General features: G+C 38.6%; 1 protein-coding gene across 2 annotated transcripts in view; it reads right to left on the reverse strand.

Moving 5' to 3' along the window:
- Nucleotides 1–1,218: 1,218 nt before the first annotated feature.
- GPR155 (G protein-coupled receptor 155) overlaps nt 1,219–22,192 on the reverse strand; it is a 44,510-nt gene continuing 23,536 nt past the window's right edge. Inside the window, exons 10-16 of one of the 2 annotated variants that reach the window (XM_027590432.2) lie at nt 20,678–20,888; nt 15,710–15,814; nt 10,979–11,115; nt 9,412–9,507; nt 6,924–6,988; nt 5,511–5,648; nt 1,219–3,153 (exon numbers count right to left, since the gene is read on the reverse strand). In XM_027590432.2, the coding sequence (XP_027446233.1) occupies nt 2,862–3,153; nt 5,511–5,648; nt 6,924–6,988; nt 9,412–9,507; nt 10,979–11,115; nt 15,710–15,814; nt 20,678–20,888 (1,044 nt within the window). In that variant the 3' untranslated portion in view covers nt 1,219–2,861. Of the gene's footprint in view, nt 3,207–5,510; nt 5,649–6,923; nt 6,989–9,411; nt 9,508–10,978; nt 11,116–15,709; nt 15,815–20,677; nt 20,889–22,192 lie in introns of both variants that reach the window. The other variant, XM_027590433.2, reaches the window with a different exon arrangement.

Below are 22,192 nucleotides of genomic sequence, written 5' to 3' on the forward strand. Positions count from 1 at the left end.
GTGTAAGTTCTTTATATATTTCGGATACTAATCCTTTTTAAGTTATGTTATTTGCAAATATCTTCTCACATTCAGTAGATTGTCTTTTAGTTTTGTTGATCTACCAAAAATTTTGTCCTAGAAATAATTATGCAGCCTAGAATTTTGGAAATTTAGTTCCCTTACTTGTAAAATTTGCCAAAAACAGATTCAACAGAGTGAATGTTTTCTCTTTTTAATTAATTACTTCAGGCTTTTCTCATACCAATCATAGAAATTTATCATCTCACCTTTTCCTGAAGAATGGTGATAACATTTCTGATCCTGAACTATGTTTCTAACCATCAGACATCACTTGACTACCTATGACCAGTAGTCTAAAGTAATTTAATATTTTATGTCATATGAGAATTGAAGGGGCAAAAACTAAGAGCTATATCCTACATAGCAAACATGTAAAATAATAGTTTTACATTTTTCTTGCTTTTACAAACTTAATGTCATTAATCGTTATTCTTAAAATTCCAAGCACACTCTACCTTATCCCAAAATTATTGAAGTTTAAACAAAAGCTATTCAGGGAATTAATCAGAACAAAGAAATGAACAACTTACCATACTGAATATTAGCCTAAAAGGGTAATTTTTTTTTTTTTAAGTAGTCTCTATACCAAATGTAGGGCTTGAACTCATGACCCTGAGATCAAGAGTTGCCTCCTCTACAAACCGAGCCAGCCAGGCACCTAAAAGGGGTAGATTTAAATCAAAATTCTATCAGGTAATTTTCTCAGCTGTGACCCTGCATATTAAATATTATGAAATGTGCAAAGGACTCTGTCATATTGATTCATTAACAAAAAGTGCTTACTGAGTGCATAATTGAGCAAGGCCCTGTGCATATAGATCCCCGTGCATAGAGTCATGAAAAATGGAACAATCTCAGGAGACCCATTTAACAAAACACTGAGGGGCGTCTGAGTGGCTCAGTCAGTTAAATGTCTGACTTTGGCTCAGGTCATGGTCTTAGGATCCTGGGATTGAGCCCCATGTCAAGCCCCATGATGGGCTCCATGCTCAGTAGGGAGTCTCCTTGTCCCTGTGCCCCTCCCCCTGCTCGTGCTTTTTCTGTCTCTCAAAAAAATAAAATCTTAAAAAAAAAAATTGAAAACGTATAGAAAAGACCTCTGTGATGGCTTCTGCATTTTTCAGATTACTCAAAGAAAAGATAATGGCAATGCAAGTTAAAATAGGTATTTTATTGAGAAACTTGCTTTGTCAGTGAGAGTAAAAGTTACAAATATTTTCATTTAACAAAATTAGCATATCCATAATCCTAAAAACATCCCTAAAAAGCCTTTGCTTATCTGAAACAGATCATTCAGACCCAGGGTTTTCTCTTAGTGTTTCCCATGGAAAAAGATGCTGCTATTCCCTTCATGCAAATAACAGAACATGTGAAGTATGACTTGTTCACAAAACAGATTCTCCAGTTTGAGTTGCCTGCATGCATGTGAATTAATATCTGTATTGCTGTCACTATAAAAGTCTCCTGGTATAACAGTGAGGCTTTATGCTTACTCCTGAGCATTCTGAGACTTATAATGTGGTCATATGAAAAAAAGGGTCTTGCAGCAAGATAGTTCTGCTGAAAAAATATCCCCATTCCCTAATCGTAACATAAAGTTGGTACAGGTTAATACTACACAATAAAGTATAATTTACTTGTTAAATACACCAGGCTTCCATGCAGGTTTTTTAAAAAAATTACATATTTGTTGCATTAAAAAGGCAGTGATTTAAATCTATAAATTATTTTTCTAAATGGCTTTTACATGAGACATTAAAAGTATGAGAAAAATAAATACTTGAAACATGTCTTAAATAAGTTAAACCAGCACTGACACCTAACAAGTAGAGGTTCAAAGGTCATGTGAATAGATCTCTTTTTAATTTATTGAAGATAAAGCTTATCTGAGGGCAACACTGAATAATTTTCAAGTTTATAGATTATTATACATGGATACTTTAAAAAGACTAAATTCTAGATGTAAAAGTAGGATGTTAGGTTTAGAATTTTTAAATCTTAACTTGAATTATATAGTTGTTTTTTTTTAACTACAGGGAATAAAGTGATAGGGCTATTCTTCTGCACTGTGATGCTTTGTGCAAACACCAGAATTGATATATGACAATAATTTTGTTGATAAAATTTAAACAAAACTGCTGAAATTATTTTTAGTACAAAAGTTAAAGATTAGACTTCTGTTGATGGATTTTGGAGATAATATTTATGGTGGTTCTTATTCACCTCCTGTGGTACAGATTAGTATTTTGGATACAAAAATAAGAAAAGATGAACCTTAAAAAAATACGGCTTCCAGTTTTTAATGAGTACTATTTGTCAAGAAAATGGGAAAAACAGAATAAGGCCTTTTATCAGAATCATTAAAATTCTTTTTCAGGAGGTGCTATCAATAAGTGCAAAGTTGTCATAATTTAAGGTCCATTTCCTGCTAGCAGTATACCTGCCAAATTTGGCAATTTAAAGCAATAGTACATTAGATGTTGACTTTGAAATTATAGCAAACAGATGTGGGGAGCAATGTTTTAAAATGTTGGCATAACTAGTTTATAGTAATTATTATATTTATCATCAGAACTTTAAATTTTGACTTGGTTTTCTCTTTTTCCTAAGTCAGTTTCCTGTGTGTTTTCCATAGACATGAAATCACAAAATGTTCGCACGGGGTAGGAACACATCTCACCAAATTTTGCAGAAGAGGCAACTGAGGTTCAGAGAGGTTATGATTTGCCCAAGGTCACACAGCTAATAAGAAACAGATCTGGGGCTAGAATATGGCCCAGGGTTGTCTCCTTTATAATTTAGGTCTTAGGGGATGGGGATGAATGCTCAATCTCTTTATAGGTTTCCTGTGGGGGCGTGTTTGCATTAATAGCAGGAGGACTCTGTTCAGGGCTCTTTTGAAGAAATCTATAAAACAAGTACTCGTCCCGAAATTCATACTCGTTGGTAATATGTTGGATGACTCCCCCTTGCACCAGTCTGTCTCCATATATCACAGCTTCCCCGCGGTCGGAGGCAAGGCCGACTTCAATGAGCCAGTTCACCAGGTCACAGCCACAGAAGGTCCCAACGGATGTCTTTGCACCACACCTGTGTGTCAAAGGAATGATTCACCCATATGTTCTGTAAACCCGGTATCAGCACTGCATGATAGAGGACAAGCAAGGAAAAACAGGAGACAGGGAAACACAGCATGATAGTTAAAAGTGTGGCAGGAATGAAACTCTTCTGAATATAAAGGGTTTGTTAACTCACCTGACCCTAGAAAGATCCACCAGGAAAAAATAAAATATGCCAATAATGCTTGTGAAAACAGAAACATGTAAAAAAAAATGACATAATGTAAATGCATCTATGAAGAAGCATTCTTTTTATAGTAGCTGGTCTTTTATGATCAGATCCATTCTGTAGACAGCTGAATAGTGTTCATTTTATGTTATACTCAGGTATAATAAATAACTTAATTGTCTCAGGAACATTAAATAATATTTTTTACAAGCTCTTAAGAAGTGACTATTTTTACTAAACTACTCAAATCAAACGTCATTATTTTCTGTTTATCACAGTGCCCACAAACAGTCTTTCTTCCTGCCTTCAGCAGCAAGACATTCTTACTGATAACGCTTGTCAAGAATTTGCATTAGGAAGTAAGGAAAGAACAAGTGTGATCTGTCTTGCTACAAATGTAAGGTCTTCAAAATGTACTTTGATGATGAATCTATTTCTTGATTATTTAAAAATCTGTCTTCCTAATGCAAATGTGGGGTACCTCACGTATGAACAAATAAACAAGGGGAAGGGAAATGTTAAAGAATCAATTAAATGAATTCTGTAGGTTTTCATACAAATATGTAAGAGACAACATGAATCTGTCCACAAGCATTAGTCAAGCTGTAAAACCTGAAGTGCTTGACAACAGGAAACAGCGGATGAAAATCAAGATGAAATGAGCAATAGGTGACAAACATTTTAGACCATTTAACCACCAAGGAATATAGCGTTTCATAGAAAAATTAGAAAAGAGGTTCATATACATGAAAAATCTTCTCAAGTACATAAATCAAAATATTTTAACATCAGTATTTTGCTTAGTAATAAGATATCTTAATTTATGCTTTGCCACGACAAACATCACTCTGAACAAAAGCCTGAATATTACCACCTCTGTCTGATCCTTCTCCCTGCTTGTTGAGTTTTAACTTATAGCCTAACAAACACCTTGTAATCCCAGACACCAACTGAATAGCACTTGCTTCCTGATGACTGACCAGGAAGCTCCAAGCACGGTGCATGGAACTGTACAGAATGCAGAGAATGTGCCATCATAGAGGATGCACAGCAGCACCATCAGCCAGTGTCCGCTCAGCTAGAAGCAAGAGCCATGCTTCTGACAGTAGGCAGTCACAGTCAGGGGGGCCTTTCTGAAGTGGAGTGCCCTTTCTTCCTTTAAAAAAAAAATTGTAAATTCTTGGAACTAGCCACAGATGGAACTTTGAAATAATTCTGTTTGGCTCTTTAAGGGTAAGAAACTAACTTTTCCTCATAGTTTACCATTTCCAGAAACTGAGCTTGGACCATCATATAGATTTTGCTATCCAATTCAAAGACATGTTATCTAACTTCAAATAAGAGGAAAACAAAGGTTCAGAGAATCGAACTGGCCCGACGTCACATAGCTAGTAAGTGGCAGATTCAGGACCTGGCCTCTGGTATCAGTGCGCAACCAGTGAGTCCCCTTTCCACTGGCTATACCAGGCCTCCTTTCGGTTATAATTAAATATACTGGCATAATAAGTGTAAATATATGACCCTGAATGGTAATCTTCATAAATTTTCAAATACGTAGTTATACACATAAACGTATTTGGTTCTTTATGTTGTGTTTTTTTTTTCCTCATTTATGACAACCAAAAATCATGGCACTTTAACATTCATTTCCTGCTGCATCCTCCATACCTTGAGGATTAGAAGAATAAATATGATGTCATAGACTGAAGATTAGGACTTGAAGGGAAAAATAAGCAGCCAAATTAATTAAAATACAAATTTCATTTCATTTTCCTGACAGTGTCATTAATAGTATGAAATAACATACCGCTAGGAGATGGAGAATAGAAAGCCACTTCTAAATCCAGTGTATCTCATAGCTCTGTGAGAGACACTAATGGCCAACGTGAAGTGAATGTTAATATTTCACGACATCTTGGTTCATTCTAAATTAGTTTTCACATTTTATATGGAAATTGGCAGTTAATATAACACTTAGAAAGTGTAAAAATCTTATATATTGTTTCTTAAACTATAAACTGACCCACAGCTATTTTAACTTTTACATGTAAACATGCTATTGAAAATAACAACCATGTAGTTAGTTACAACCACATTCTTAGCCTGTTACAAACCAAAATTAATCATTTAAAATATAATTATCTGGAATTTGTACTTACCTTCTTTCCTTGACAATGTTTCGGATGCACAGGTCACGGTGATAATGGATAAATTGCTGACAGGTCATTTTTATTTCCTCAGGAACAGGAGAACCCCTGTTTTCTGCTGATTCTTTATTATTCCATAGGAATTCAAGTCTAAAAACCAAAATTTATGGAGGCCACTTTTAAGGAAAGGAAAGCACTGAGAGAAAACCCCTTCTTGCTTATCACCCCATCAACATGGCTCTTCCAAAGCCAACATCTACAACATCCAGATATCGTTAGTCTCCGAGGCAAAGACATAACCTGCACTTGGTTTCCTGGTCCAAGCAGGTAGGATGGGGGTGAGGTGAGGCAGGGTGGGAGACTTGAGACTTGAACATTTTATAAACCCTCCTGACATATTTGATCCATTTCAGTTTCTGCCAATAAATGAAGTTCTTTTCTTATTCTACATTCTACTGTTTTAAGTTGCAAAAATTACTTACAGAGATCAAGTATTTTATTTAATCGTTTTCCAATTTCAGTACCAAAGAGACAAATACTAGGATCTGGAATACAGCACATTTCTGTTTCTGTCACCTCGGACAATAGATCTGTTGACTATTTTATCTGATCAACATTATAAAGCTGTTAACTAAGTTCAATGACTTTCCTATTACACTTTTCCTCCTTAATGAAATGATTATGACCCTAGCAACTACATCTTAATAATGTGATGATGTTAATGATGACAAAAAAGAAGGAGAAGAAAGAAGAGTGACCATATATTGGGTACTTTTTATATAGTTGGATAAATTCCACTAGTACTTCTAATTTCTACTAATTTTGACTTTGAAAACAAATGAGGATATACAAAGACTTGTGCCCCCCTTTCCTGCCACTCCCAAGTTGGAGAATTCCCACTTCATTATTATATTCACACTATCATTGTTATTATAAAGAAATTCCCAATCGGAATCTAAAGAAACTCTTCACCAAGCAAAAAAAAACCCCAAAAATTTAGCAAGAAGAGAATTTAAGTTTTCTATAAATTGTCAGTTTGATAGAAAGAGAAATCCTATTGTCAAAGGAGAACCTATATTGTCAAATATAGACCTTTGGGGGCACACCATCTATTATTTCCATTTTTAAATACACTTTCAAGTTTCATTTTACTTTATGTAGTTAATGGCATAGGTAGAAGTCAGCATCCATCAATTCTTGTTAAAATGCAAATGACAATGTTGGATTAATAAGAGTTCTTCCAGTATTTTCTCTGCAGTTATTTACAACAGATATGTGAATCAACATATAACCTTTCTGCAGTGTTTAATTTACCCTTTCTGTAGTCTCCTAGCAGTTACTAAAGGTTTAAAAATATCAGTATCTTAATAGAATGGCCTTGTCATTACGTTTACAGATACAGATTAATTTCAAAACTCAATTTACCTTCTTTTGAAAGGCAGAATGATTAAATGTTTGTCCAATCCAAAGATGCCAAAGGAAATAAATCCCTATGGAAGAAGAAAAGTTATAGTTATGAATTCAACACTAGAATGTTAAGACGGGGAAGTTATGGAAGTCACCATATTTAGTGCTGAGGGAAGCAAACCCATAGTGATTAGAGCAATATTGTAAGGCAGGCCCTCTAAAGTTTAATGCCTGGAGGCAGTTATGATACTTGGCTGTCTCTTTCCAGTCACCTATCCTACGAATTATGTTGGATAACCGATTTAAACCAGTACTGAGCAACCACATCTTCATGCTAACTTACTGAAGAAAAATGAAAATATTTAAAAGCTTTATGATGGGGCGCCTGAGTGGCTCAGGCGTTAAGCGTCTGCCTTCAGCTCAGGTCATGGTCCCAGGGTCCTGGGATCAAGCCCCACATCGGGCTCCCTGCTCAGCGAGGAAGCCTGCTTCTCCCTCTCCCGCTCCCCCTGCTCGTGTTCCCTCTCTCGCTGTGTCTCTGTCAAATAAATAAATAAATAAATAAATAAATAAATAAATAAATAAAAGCTTTATGTCTTTTTTTCCTCTTTTTAAAAAAGAAAATAAATTAGCTTCTATTGTGCTTAGGTATTATTTTTCTGTTAACACTTGAGAAATTACAGAATTATATAGTATCTGGTTATAATGAAGTAACCGAACAAACTTTATGTGAAATGAAGTTGGCTAGGTGCTTAGGGAAAAGCTTTGAAGGATCTGGGGGTGATGAAGCAAAATGGCACCAGAAGTCAGCCACAGATCAGAACACTTGGGACTGCTTGGAGAGGCAGGAGGCTAGGAGCTGCCATTTGTCACGCACAGTGGCATAAGGATCTAAGTGCAAGCTGGTGGGAGGTGGGATGGAGAATGTAATATATTGCACGAAGGATCTACCTTTCTTCACCCCCAAACTACAAACAACCAAAAAGGAATGATCTTACTACAACACCTATATAGGATGTGGTGGTGGTGGTGTGTGTGTGGGGGCTGTATATCTCTCTCTCTCCTTTGAAACACTTGGGCCATTAGCTGTGGGGGCATCATTTCAAATGCAACATTCCTGGCATTAGCTTCTTTGTGAAGCCTTCTCAGTGCCAGTCTTGGGGTGACTCAGCCTGGAGTGGCTTTCCTGAATACAAAATGCTGAGTGAGACCATGAGTTTTCAACCTAGTATTTTATAGGTCTTGGGAACAGAATCAGATCTTACACAGAATCACAAAGTGAGGTGGGCATCGAGTAGCTTGGGATACTCAAGTCTATCTGTAACAAACTGAATGGGTCACTTATCTATCTGGACAGAGTCATTTTGCTCCCACAATAATGGCAAAACAAAATGGAAATATTTCAAGAAATTAATGTTAGGGGCGCCTGGGTGGCTCAGTCATTAAGCGTCTGCCTTTGGCTCAGGTCATGATCCCGGGGTCCTGGGATCGAGCCCCATGTCGGGCTCCCCGCTCCGCGGGAAGCCTGCTTCTCCCTCTCCCACTCCCCCTGCTTGTGTTCCCTCTCTCGCTGTGTCTGTCAAATAAATAAATAAAATCTTTTTTTTAAAAAAAGGAAATTAATGTTAGGGTAAAATGTGCGGGACTCTTTACTGATAAATGTTAACTGACTCAGTTGATTATTAAAACCCCATGATTTCAAACACAGTATTTTCTTCAACCCGATACTTAATCTGCGGACTAATATTCTCTAATTAAAAGGTAAGGGATTAAAAACAGAATCACATTTTGGACTTTACACATAAAAAGATCTTCCCAATACATAAAACATCACTTATCCTTAAATATCCATTTTAATAGTGACATAAAAACAATAGCACCTATTATATTAGTTCTTCATGGAATTTTAGTTTCTAATTTGTAAACTGGGAATGATAATGTCTACTTTGTAGGTATTCTTGAGATGTTTAAGCAAGATGACTAATGTATCATGCTTAATAATGGTTGGCATATAGTAGTAGGTCCTCAAGGAATGGTAACTAACTATCCCTGGCCAAAATTTATTTATCTACCACATGATTTTCTAAAAAGATTTAAGTACCTATTCTTCAAGAAACATTGAAATGTAAATGAAATGATGTTCATCAATTTAAGTGATGAAACTAAAGGCTCAGAGAAGGTAAGTCTTCTTCCCAAAGTGACTTATTAAGACCATCACAAAGTTTAAAAAGAAGCTGGAACATCTTGTCCCTGCTTAAATTATCATTCTTAATTTTAAAACCAAAGCAAAAACGATTTGGTGTTTCTGACTGAAACACTCCGGTGCATTCTGAGGACTTGAACCAACATGGAGACTGGCAGCCACTGTCAGCTGTCATGCACCAGCAGCCAGCAAACCAACTAAACCCTTTCGATTTAAAAGAAAACAACATCCGGACCACTGCCCCCCAAACAGCCCATCCAGGAAAACAGAAAAAAGCCTTCCAAGTTCTCAGGGAATAAATACCTGGCCAAAGTTAAACACAGCACAGAAAAACTGTAACTCAACATAGAGTCTTCCAGGTTCTTGGTTGAATAGCCACCACAAACAACTGGAAAGATTCTGTAAAGGAAGGTGAAAATAGTGTTTTAAAATGAAGCTAGCTAATCATTTCTCTCTATCCAGAACACAGTACAATAACTTATCTGCTTAATAATCAGGCAGAAAAAGACTAAAAGGAAAAACACTGACAGAATAGAGGCTTTGTCTTTTGAACAAGAGGTTTCAACCTCTCCTCTTGACAGATGTCATTCAAACAGCATCTAATTTGATCAGACTTGAAGCAAGAAGACATGCGCCATAATACAGAAGCTTACATAATACATCAGGACTGCCGACTAGCCTAAGACAGGACTGATTTTAAAATTAGTTCTACACAATGAAAACAATCACATCGCTAAGCAGCCGTTCTTGGCAGCATTTCTTACTTTTTGATTTTTTTTCTTAAGCAGCAGTTAAAATGGTGCTGGCTGACAGCATTCTATGTAACAAGCATCCCCATGTAAAAAGGTTTCTTCATATGTTATATGGTCCATCTCCCATCTCTAGGTAAGTTACACTTGAACCATCTCAAAGAATTATATAATAATAACTGATAATTCACAAAAGAGGACATAAAACTAATTCTAAAAGCCCCAGTAATCAGAGAAATGCATTGAAAAAATAAAGTGCTGTATTTCACTTATAAAATTATCAAATTTTAAAATTTATAACATTCAGTGCTGGTGAGAGTACTTTTACAAATCTATACTACTCCTTCAGAAAACAATTTGATAGAATGCATCCAAAGGCACCGAAATATTTGTACTCTTTGATCCAGATTTCCCAACCTTGAGAGTCTATCATACGGAACTATTGCATGGAGATGTTTATTTAAGCGTTTTGAAGAACTAGGAATAATCATCCCCAAGAAAGTGGTTGAGAAAATTATAATGTATCTCCTCTATGGTTTATTAAGGAGCCATTTAAAGTAACAGTTAGGAACAACTATGTAGCAAGATGAAAATGGTAGACATAGGTGACAAAGCAGGGTATAAATCTGTATGACAATTAGAACCATGAAAAAATGTATTCAAAATAGAAGGCGGTAATCTTATAACTATCTACTGTATGAAGTGGTTGTGTTATTTTCATAATGAAAAATTCTGTTTTAAAAGCTTATTTATCTGAGGAATGTCTGCTGCGAGACCATGTAGGCATTTATCCACTGAGGTCAGTCCTGGAAGGAATACATTAGAATAAGCGGCCCCATACACAGCGTGGGGATACCTGGTTTTACCAGAAACTTAGGTTCAGAGAATAGAGTAAACGACTCTAAGCAAAAGACGCTATTGGGGCATTTAGGCAGCAGAGTGCTGTGAATTCTTCATTCCCCTTGCTCTCCAAAACAGCTCAAGATCAGGATTCAGATTGGCCTCGTTGCCACCCACCCCTCCCAGAAGCAGCAACTAAGTTTCCCCCAGATGCCTGAATAAAATCTTTGCCAAACATTTAAAGAAATGGCCCCAAAACAAAAATCAGAAGAAACATTTACAGCAAACAGGCCAATAATGAGAAGTAAACATAGCAACACATGACGAGTCAGTTGCTGGTCTCCACTCTGTAGATACTGCTCTTCTTCCTGGACTAACATGCAGCTCTGGGAGTTACAGCGACTCACACAATGATCATCTATAAGACAGTAAGTACAACAATTTGTAATCAGAGCTTTTTATTTGAATGCATTTTAAATTCATAATGACTTTCGAAGCAAACCAGCGCATATGCACATTCAGCTCAGCATCAGTATATTATTTTAGATGAAATCTGAGGAAGGCTCCTTCATGTGGTCTCAGGAGAGTTCTACTTGTCAAGTGGTTTCATCTGACAAAATACAAGTAGGATGTCATAGTTCCCTTCTACACTATTTAACAGTGTAACATATATTTTCTAAGACCAGGTTTACTGTGTCTACTTATAGAATTTTTCTTTTCTTTTTTTTTTAAGGATTTTATTTATTTATTTGACAGAGAGAGAGATAGCGAGAGAGGGAACACAAGCAGGGGGAGAGGGAGAGGGAGAAGCAGGCTCTCCGCTGAGCAGGGAGCCTGACGTGGGGCTCGATCCCAGGACCCTGGGATCATGACCTGAGCCGAAGGCAGACGCTCAAATGACTGAGCCACCCAGGCGTCCCCTCTACTTATAGAATTTTCTACACCAAGAACACACAAATACTTTTTATTAAAGTAGGATCATACAAAGGCACAGTTTGGCAGCCTGCTTTTTTTTTTTTTTTTTTTTTTACTTAGCAACACTGGGTACTTACCTCATGCCATTAGCTGTTATTATAGCCATTAGCTACATATTATAAATATATATATCTTAATTTCTTTTTTTAAGGCTAAATTAATAGCTCATGTTTCATCTGTAACAAATCTACATATTGGTCATGGATATCCTAGTTTGGCTAACTGTAACACAAATGTACTACTCCCCCTTGCCTTTCATTAAAGAGTTTAAAATCTGCCTTAGAAAAGACCTTTAAGAAATCAAAACTGTTATACACCATTCTGTTGACATACAGAAGCAAGTCCAAATCACAGGTATGACCCCCCTCTGGCCTAGACTAGCTAGAGGGGAGGGGCCTTTCTCAAGAATCCTGTGTTCTCCTGCCTCAGCTCCACTATGTCCATGGCCCCCAAAGCAGGGGAAAACATTTTTTACAAAATGGATGTCTAGTCTAACATACAGTCTGATTTTAAAATGTCAAAGATGAAAACCACAATTTTATAGCTCTTAACCCTTAAGGTAACCATAAAAATCTGTATTTCCTAGAGCCCCTTTCCAAAAAGGGACATATGCAGTCATTAAACATGGTCCAACATTGCGGCTAACGGCACAGGGGAAGCGCACAGTGTTGCTATGTGAAAAGAAAGCAGGCTGCCAAACTGTCTCTCTAGTATGATCCTACTTTAATAAAAATTATTTGTGTATATTTTAGTGTACAAAAATTCTATCAGTATATATAATAAACCTGGCCTTAAAATACTGCATACAGATATTACAGAAATGGATAAAAATAAATTGTATTATCTTTCATTTGCCTTTTTTACACATTGCAACATTGATTTTGCCTTTGTGCTGTGCCAGTGTTTTGGGGATGAGGAATTAATTATACTGCTAAACTCTAAAAATTCTCACTTGTTCATGGTTTGATTTCCTTTAGCCTTTCTTTATTTCAGGCGTAAGGAATGATACTAAATTATATGAGTAGATCGGGTTGGGGTTGGGATTGGGGTTGGGGTTAGGGTTTAGGGTTTAGGTCTTTCTATATAACTTTTACAAAATAGGATCAGAAAATGAATGAAGCTTCTATATAAAAGACTTTTCAGGAATCAGCATTATTAATGAAGAAAATGCCAGATAAGAAAAGCATAATGTAATTTCCGGAGACAAAAAAAAATGTTAAATTACATATTGAATTTGTTGACAGACTTTACTATTAGGTATATTGCGTAGGGAGAAAAACATAAGGAGGAAAGCCTTGGGAATTATGATGTAAAGTAAAGAAACATTAGTTTAGGAAAGTGGCATACAAAAACTAAAAGACAGTTTAACTGAATGCCAAATGGGGTTTCCTAGCAGAAAGTCAGTGAAGGCCCAACATCTGATATATTTTCACTTCTTCCTATAGAAATGTGAGTTCCACTATTTAAGATTCATTGCTAGCCAGCAGACAGCAGCCAAATATAAACTCTGCTTGACTAATAACAACCACTACTACTGCAACTATGTTTAATGAGCATTTACTATGTATTCCACACACTGTGCTAAGTGATTTGCATACATCCTTATTTATAATCCTCACATTTCTTATATAAAAGTGAAATGCCTTTGACAACAATACAGTTGACATATATTTCACCATGTCTTAAGAGGGCTTTTGGGGGTTTCCCTTTCTAACTTAATTACAAATAAGCCTAATCAACTGGAAGTGCATTGCAATTTCACATAAGTGTGTTCAGTTGTTTTAAATAATTTGAATTCCATTGTGCGTGCATGGGGATGATCCAAGATGGTGGCATAGGAAGACCCTGAACTCATCTCCCATAGATACACCAAATCTACCACTCTATATGGAATAACTCCCACCTAAAAAGAACTGAAACTAGCTGGTCTGCTTCCTCCAAAACAAGGGAAAAATGGCCACATCAAGCCAGGTAGGAAAGGCAGAAATGCAATCTTACCGAAAAGCTCACCCTAGGTACAGTGACTCACAATAGGGAAGGATCTCACAGGCTTAGAACTTCCTGAGGAGTGAGGGGATTGTGCTCCACATCAGGACCCCAACTCTTGGGACCTGTACCAGACATATGAGGCCCCCAAAAAGTCTGCTTCTCGAAACATGGGGCTTATGTCCAGGGAGCCCAAGGGCTATGGGGATCTGAGATACTCCTTTTGAGGGGCTCATGCATGGACTCACCCGTCTGGGGAACCAGCACAAAGGTAGCTGTTTGAGAAGTGACTAGATTATATGTGAAAGAGACTCACCTGCTAAATCTTAAAAGATTCACTGGAATTTTTCTTGTGGATGGAGCTGCTGGAGAGTGCCAGTTATTACACTCTCCCTCTACCTTGCCAGGGCAAGCAGGTGCGTGCAAACATAACATGGCTCAAACCAAGGCATGTCCCTCCCAGAATGCTCTACTCCAGCTCTGCTAAAATAGTAGGTGTGCCCCACCCAAGATGCTCTTTCCTGGCACAGGCCTGTCCCACACCCAACACTCTCCCGCAGCCTTGCTAAAGCCGGTGGATGAATCAGTCCACACAGAGGCCACCCAATTGCCTGCCTCTGGTGGCTGGGGAGGCTTGTGCTTCTAGGCTCCACAGGTCTGTAACAATTGGAAAGATAGTTCTGGACAGGATACCATATCCTGGGCAATACGCAGACAGCAAACTGAAATACACCCCCAGAGTGCACATGAAAAAGACCCATTTGATCATCCAGGAGCTTTAACCTGAGGGATAGGCTTCAGGTTAAAGCCACACATCTAAAGGCTACAGAAGCACTCTGGAGGATGCAAGCAGAGACAGCATCTATGCAAACCCCACCCCCCACCTCGGCCTTGCCACAGCTCACTGGTATCTCCCAGAAAGGATCTTTTACACTTGACTGAAACCCTGATTCTTGGCAACTGCACCCAGGGGATACCTTCAGATCTCCTGGTCTGGAGGTCAGCAGGGTGTACGATTCTGGTCCCACAGGACTATATATATTTGCATACTTTAAGAGCTGCTGCCTGGAGAATCTGGCTTCCAATCAGCCTGAATCTAGGTCCCTTCCTTTGGACCTGTCCTAGCACACTCTCAACAACTGGGACTATCAAGAATAAATCAGGTTAGACAATCACAAAGGTTCTAGAGACAACCAAGAGCTAGGGCAAGGTTGAAAACAGACTGGTGGTTATCAGAGGGGAAGGAGGTTAGGGGAGGGTGAAAAGAGTGAAGGGGGTGAATTGTATAGTCACGGATGGTGACTAGACTTATTGTGGTGATCACTGTGTAATGTATACAAGTATTGAACTATTATGTTGTACACCTTATACTAATATAATGTTACATACCAATTTTAGCTCAAACAAATAAATAACCTGAAATTCAGACCACAAATGTAATTCACTCTACTACTCTGTATGTCAAAGTTTATTACTTTCAAAGATTTTTCTTATTTTATAAGAAAGGGTATATTTAAAGTCTATAGATTCAAAATGTAATTAAGCACTAATTGGTCCTGGCCCTGAAGGAGATGAGTGGGGGAAAAGTCTCAGCTGCTAAAATAAAAAAGTCTCTCCCAAAAAAATGGTACTTGGGGCAAACTTCTTGGAATTATCACATGGGTTAAATTCATTGGAGAATGTGTCTATAATACTACCAATTACTATATTATAAGAACTTAATTTTTTTATTATTATTTTTTTAAGTAGGCTCCATGTCTAGTGTGGAGCCCAACTCAGTGTCTGAACTCACAACCCTGAGACCAAGACCCGAGCTGAGATCAAAAGTCGGATGCTTAACCGACTGAGCTACCCAGGTTCCCCAAACTTTATTTTTTTAAATGAGTATCCTATCTATGCACAATTATTATCCTATTAGCACTTTTCCCCATCTTATTTGAGAATACATAAGCAGTGTAGCTTCTATGAAATCCTGAGCTGAAATCTTTTATGGTGTAAGGAGAGGAATCTTCTGTTCCTTAGGCCCATCCTCATAGCCTGGAGGCACTTACTTTTCTCAAATGAAGGAGTCACAAGCCCACTGGCACCTGTGTTTGCTACTGGCTCGGTGGATGGGCAGTGCAATCCACCATCTCCCATTGAGCAGGAGCAGCAACCTATATAGATAAAATAACATAGGAGAATAAGGCCCAACCACAACAGAAATGGACAACTTGAAGAGATGCCAAACCAGACCAAACAAGACAACCCACCTACTCATACACACACACAAATTTCCCATGCAGCCATAATGGAAATGTGTTCACACGGTATCTATCAAGAAGAATTTACATGTGCTTATACGGAGGTTAACATTTAAAGAGTGGCAGACAAAGGACCAGCTCCTCTGTATACTGTCTCCTCGTTGCATGACAAAGAAGAGTGTTTTAATCCACGCTGCTTTTATTAGTTACCACTGTGCTTTGAGAACTAAGAATTTAAACACTTTCTTCAAAAACAGCTTTTTTTCATCACTCCTTAAAAACACGCACTAACGGGCGCCTGGTTGGCTCAGCTGGTTAAGCGACTGCCTTCGGCTCAGGTCATGATCCTGGAGTCCCGGGATCAAGTCCCGCATCGGGCTCCCTGCTCAGCGGGGAGTCTGCTTCTCCCTCTGACCCTCTTCCCTCTCGTGCTCGCTATCTCTCATTCTCTCTCTCTCAAATAAATAAATAAAATCTTAAAAAAAAAAAAACACGCACTAACGCTCTATTGTTTACTGTAGTTAATTGAAGCTCCTTGGCCTGAATTTGAAAGCTCCTGAGGACTTGGCCCCTCTTACCCTATCCAACCATCCTCACTGTCCAACAAGGCATCTTCCTTCTTTCCGGACAATTCTTTAGTGTCCTCCACAAACCCCATGCCTTTTCGGGTCTGCAGACCTAGTTAGACATGTGTGCAATTCCCACTCTTGTTAAGTCTTTGAAATCCTCTCCTCCTTTATGCTCAGCTCAAGACTTGCTTCTTTCAAGAAAGTGTTTCCTTTCTTTTTTTTTTTAAGATTTTATTTATTTATTTGAGAGATTGAGAGAGAGAGAGAGAGAGAGAGAGAGACAGCACGAGAGGGGAGAGGGTCAGAGGGAGAAGCAGGCTCCCTGCTGAGCCAAGAGCCATGTGAGACTCGATCCCGGGACTCCGGGACCATGACCTGAGCTGAAGGCAGTTGCTTAACCAACTGAGCCACCCAGGCACCCCAAGAAGGTGTTTCCTACTAGTCTAGAAAATGCAGCCAAAACAATTCTATTCTTTTGTCTTTTCAAACATACACTGCTGAAAATCTCTTGCTGCTTTATAGGTAGATCGGTTTATGGAAGTTCACTGAGACATCTGCTAGAGAGCTATAGTTTCTCTCCTACATAGTCAGAGGATGCATACAGTGTCCTTTAAACACAGATATAAGACATGGTGCTCCTTGACATGGATTCTTCTTTTTTTTCTGATGTGAATTATAATAGATAATAAGTTCAGTGATAAATTGTATTAAAATTTAATATGCTAGAAAAAGGAATAATGTCTAGGCTGAAATTTTCATTGATAATATGACTTAATTCTTCAGCAGTGTTCTTAACAGAAAAAGATTTCAAAGTATAAAAACTACAATCTATAATAAGCTATTACAAGTGTCTTTCTAAATTTAAGATAATGATGCCATCTCAAGGTTAAAATAGAACCACAGAATAATAGAAAAGAAAATACAGAGATCATCTGGCCCAGCCCTCCTATCTTCAGAAATTTGAAGGCTTAAGTCAGCTAAGATGAAATTGTTCAGAAAACAGATATAAAGCCAGCCCATTGCAATGACATACATACAGGGCATGCACGCGCGTACTCACACATGATTACAGCCACCACAAAAAGTGCTATGGCAGTTTTTATCTTCTAACATAAGAAGGATACATAACTAGCCTATTAGCCTTCTCTTTTATAACTAAGCCTTTGATCTCATATTAAAATGTTAATAGGTTAATTTCTCTTTTAGTCATAATTCCACACTTACAACATGTGCAAATCATGGGTCTCTGACAAATGCATAGCAAGGGGTAGAGGTGAGTGAACTATTTTGGATAACTGAGATTTGGGGAAGCCAGGCTGGACATCAAATGTGTTACATGTTAACACTACTGGCAAAGCAGAAGAGAGCAGGATTTGCGGGAGGGGAATAACCACACAGATCTTCCCCTCGGAACATGGGTGAACAGGCAAATAAACAAGTACTTTGCCATGGCAATTTGTAGGGTAGCTTCAGAAAATCATGGTGCAGGGGCACCTGGGTGGCTCAGGCAGTGAAGCATCTGCCTTTGGCTCAGGTCATGATCGCAGGGTCCTGGGATCGAGCCCCGTGTCGGGCCCCCTGCTCAGCGGGAAGCCTGCTTCTCCCTCTCCCTCTGCCTCTCCCCCTACCTTTGCCACCCCCCACCCAGCTTGTGCTCTCTCTCTCTCAAATAAATAAATAAATAAAATCTTAAAAAAAAAAAAAGAAAATCATGGTGTAACTTATCCAGCCATGCATCTACCCATCCATTAACAAATATTACTAAACACAGTAAGACTGATACCAAGCTAGGTGCCGAGGCTATAATGTTGGGCAAATCAGTCATAGCATTTATAGTCTAGTGGGTTGTACAGATAGGTTCAACAGCAGTTATAAAACAGTGAGATACAAGGAGAGGGAAATTGAAACACTGAGGAAGATTTCCTATGGAACCAAGCAATAGCTGTCCTCTGGCTCTTTATTTACATTATAGGACAAGCTGGTTTTCCGGCTGGAGATGACGATGACTGAGTTTATTTATTTTTTTAAAGATTTTATTTATTTATCTGATAGAGACAGACACAGCAAGAGAGGGAACACAAGCAGGGGGAGTGGGAGAGAGAGAAGCAGGCTTCCCGCAGAGCAGGGAACCCGATGCGGGGCTCCATCTCAGGACCCTGGGACCATGACCTGAGCCCCAGGCAGACGCTTAATGACCAAGCCACCCAGGCGCCCCCTGATGACTGAGTTTAAAGAACATCTATGGTGCACTTTATTTGCTATTTTTAAAATACAGATAGAGGGGTGCCTGGGTGGCTCAGTCAGTTAAGTGTCTGCCTTCAGCTCAGGTCATGATCTCAGGGTCGTGAGATTGAGCCCCATGTCAGGCTCTGTGCTCAGTGGGGAGTCTGCTTGAGATTCTTTCCCTCTGCCCCCCACCCACCCCACATGCACTTGCTCCCTTGCACTCTCTCTCTCAAAATAAATAACTAAATCTTTAAAAATAAAATACAGGTAATGGTGGCAGCAAAAGGCTCTGGTCTTAAGACACTTTGTTTTGTGTTCCCCACACACATTGTCAGGCCTTCTGTAGCCAGTTCTGAAACACTCATGGGGGAAGAAGACACAGAGAGCCAGCTAGAGCGGTGGTCCGCAGGATCCTTTCCAGGATCACTGTAGCTGTCGACAAAGGAAGTGAGGAAGGAGAGGGTACTGGGCAGCATCAGAAAAGTACTCTAGACTTAGAGAAAGCAACTTGTAAAATTTTAGTGAACACATCATAAAGAGAATCCTTGAACCTCCATTTTAAAAGGGAAAATGGTCAAAAGGGCTCAAAAGAATGAAATTCTGATGCTGAAATCACAAAGGATCTAACAACAAAATGAGCAAGCACCATTAATAATATGAACTAAAGGAGTCCTGACCGAGGCAGGGATAATGGTGTAAGTCAGGAGGTGGCAAACTACAGTCCTGTGTAATAGGACCTTATAGTCCTATGAAGTAAGGATTATCATCATCAGATATGGAAACTGAGGCAGAGGGAACTTGCCCAAGATCAAAGAGCAGTAAACTGTGGAGTCAGTACTTGAACCCAGGCAGTCTGGCTCCAGTCCCCGTTTTTAGCCACTGTCCTCTATACTTTCAGTTTGGCATGGAGGAAGGGAGAGAGGGCGGAGAAGGCAACATAAAATGGTAAGATCTGTGGGATTTTCCTCTTTTTACAACAAAGATAATTTTTAAAAATCTTACTCTCTTTTTTTAATCATTCACTTATTGACATTTACAATTAATAGTTTTGAGATCAGTCATCCCTATATGCCACAAAGTCTCTGAACAAAATAGGTACCGGCCCTTACACTCCCAGGCACAATGCTTTATGTCTATGAAATCTCCATATGCACCAATGAATCCAAAATGAATACTCTATTGCTGAGTTCCCTTCACAAATTGAAGCAAATCCCACAACAGTTGTTAACACTTATTAACAAAGTTACTAGTTAGGAACATATGTTTACTTAGAGGATTGGCAAACATTTGCTGTAAAGGACCAGATGATAAATATTTTGGGCTTTACAGGCCCCTGGGTCTCTGATGAATGACTGAACTCTACCAACATAGCGTGAAAGCAGCCCAGGGAAAATACATAAATGAATGAGCACAGGTGGTTTCGAATAAAACATTATGACCACGGAAATTTAAAGTTCATATAGCTTCCAAGTTTTAGAAATTTTTAGAAATTTTTCTTCAACCTTTAAATATGTAAAAATTATTCTTAGCTCTTGGGCCACACAGGACCGGGTGGTGAATCACATTTGGCCTGCAGACTATGGTTTGCCTATTCCTGACTATTACTGACTCTGCTTAACCAGATCTCCTGGAGTTCATTTTATTGATGGTGCTCACCTGATACACTATTGTCCAATTTACAAGTGTTTTAAGTGCTTAGTTTCCTAGAAAGGGACTTCCTTCAGTTGTTACTTTCTCCTAAACTCTCAGGTCCAAAGAAGTTTTAGGATTTAACATAAGATTATCCTCATAAAAGATTTATTAATGTGACTCTTAATGAAGAACTCACAAGCTCTTTCTATTATTGACTATTATTCAAGTCCCTCATTTGACAAATACACGTGATAGTCAAGATATAGTTCAAGAGAGTTCCCTGAAGCAAAACATTTAGGATACATGCTCTGCGGGCACGTAGGAATTTCTTTATATGTCAGGATCATACTTGTTTCTGGGATAGAACTTGTAAAAGGTTCTGGTTCATTTGCTGGCACTGGACTCTCCTCAAAAGCGGCGTTCCCAGGCTCTGCTGCTTTGTGGTTCTGAGACTGGTCGAAACCTTCATAGTGTCCTGCTTGGGTGGTGTGGTTCATACACATGAGTGATATGCCAGCTATCGTGATGCTGCAGAACAGGGTGACTGCTGTGATGATCATCTGCCAAAATTGCAAAGAGACATTAGGCCACTTTTCACAGTCCCAGCTTGATCATCTTAGTAGAGTAGCTTAAGGGAACTTTTGTTTGGTGGGAAATGCAATATCTCCACAGCTATAAATGCTCTAGAACAGTGGTTTTCCAAAGAGAGTAAGAATATGAAAGGGAGTAGGTTACTTGAAGAGAAATTAGGATTTGCTTGGAATCCTAAGATTTCTAGATGCTTCTATCCATCACTATCCATCAGTGTCACTGGTTTCCTCTATAAGTAAGCTAAATGACTGCTTACAGACCTTTTTTATTTCAAAGTGTTTGCTTGCTTTAATCTGTAATTCAAGCGTACTTCAACTAGAGACTGTTACGGTAATAATACTAACCATAAATAATTCTGGCTAATACTAATTGAATACTAACAAAGGGCAGCACTAGTCGAACTCTTTTATATGTGTAATCTTATTTATTCTCACAACCCAATAAAATTCAAAACTACAAAACAGAAAAAAGAGGATAAGAAACCAAAATCTTTTGAAGGTTTGTTTGTTTTAAACACACATCCTTGGGTCCTAACCCTAGAGAATTCTCATCAGCAGATACACTATGGCTTCTCAAGCACCTTTTTCCCCAGATACTTACTGTTCTTAAATTTATATTTATAATAGGATTGAAAGTCAAGAACATGGCTTTTATTATTACTGCTAACTTATTAAATAGCTTTAAATTAATCACTCTTTCCTCCAGTAGAGGAAACATAATTCATAAGTGAGTTTAAGAAGACCCAGTAAGTTTCAAGCATTTGGAGATCCTCAGCTAAAAATAGATGTAGGGGCGCCTGGGTGGTTCAGATGGTTGGGCGTCTGCCTTCGGCTTGGGGACCTGGGATCGAGCCCCGCATTGGGCTCCCTGCTCAGTGAGAAGCCTCCCTCTCCTTCTACTGCTCCCCCTGCTTGTGCTCTCTCGCTCTGTCAAATAAATAAATAAAATCTTTAAAAATAAAAAACCAAAAACGGATGTAGACCTATAAAATCTTTACCACAGTTTGAGTTGTGACTTAAAGTGATATAGGACTGCAGAGTGGGATATGCAGCAAATTGGAATAGATTTTCAGGGCACCTGGGTGGCTCAGTTGGTTAAGCAACTGCCTTTGGCTCAGGTCATGATCCTGGAGTCCTGGAATCAAGTCCCGCATCGGGCTCCCCGCTCAGCGGAGAGTCTGCTTCTCCCTCTGACCCTCCCCCCTCTCATGTGCGCTCTCTCTCTCATTCTCTTAAATAAATAAATAAATAAATCTTTAAAAAAAAAGATTTTC

This window comes from Zalophus californianus, chromosome 3, assembly GCF_009762305.2.
Source record: "Zalophus californianus isolate mZalCal1 chromosome 3, mZalCal1.pri.v2, whole genome shotgun sequence".
Lineage (NCBI taxonomy): Eukaryota > Metazoa > Chordata > Mammalia > Carnivora > Otariidae > Zalophus > Zalophus californianus.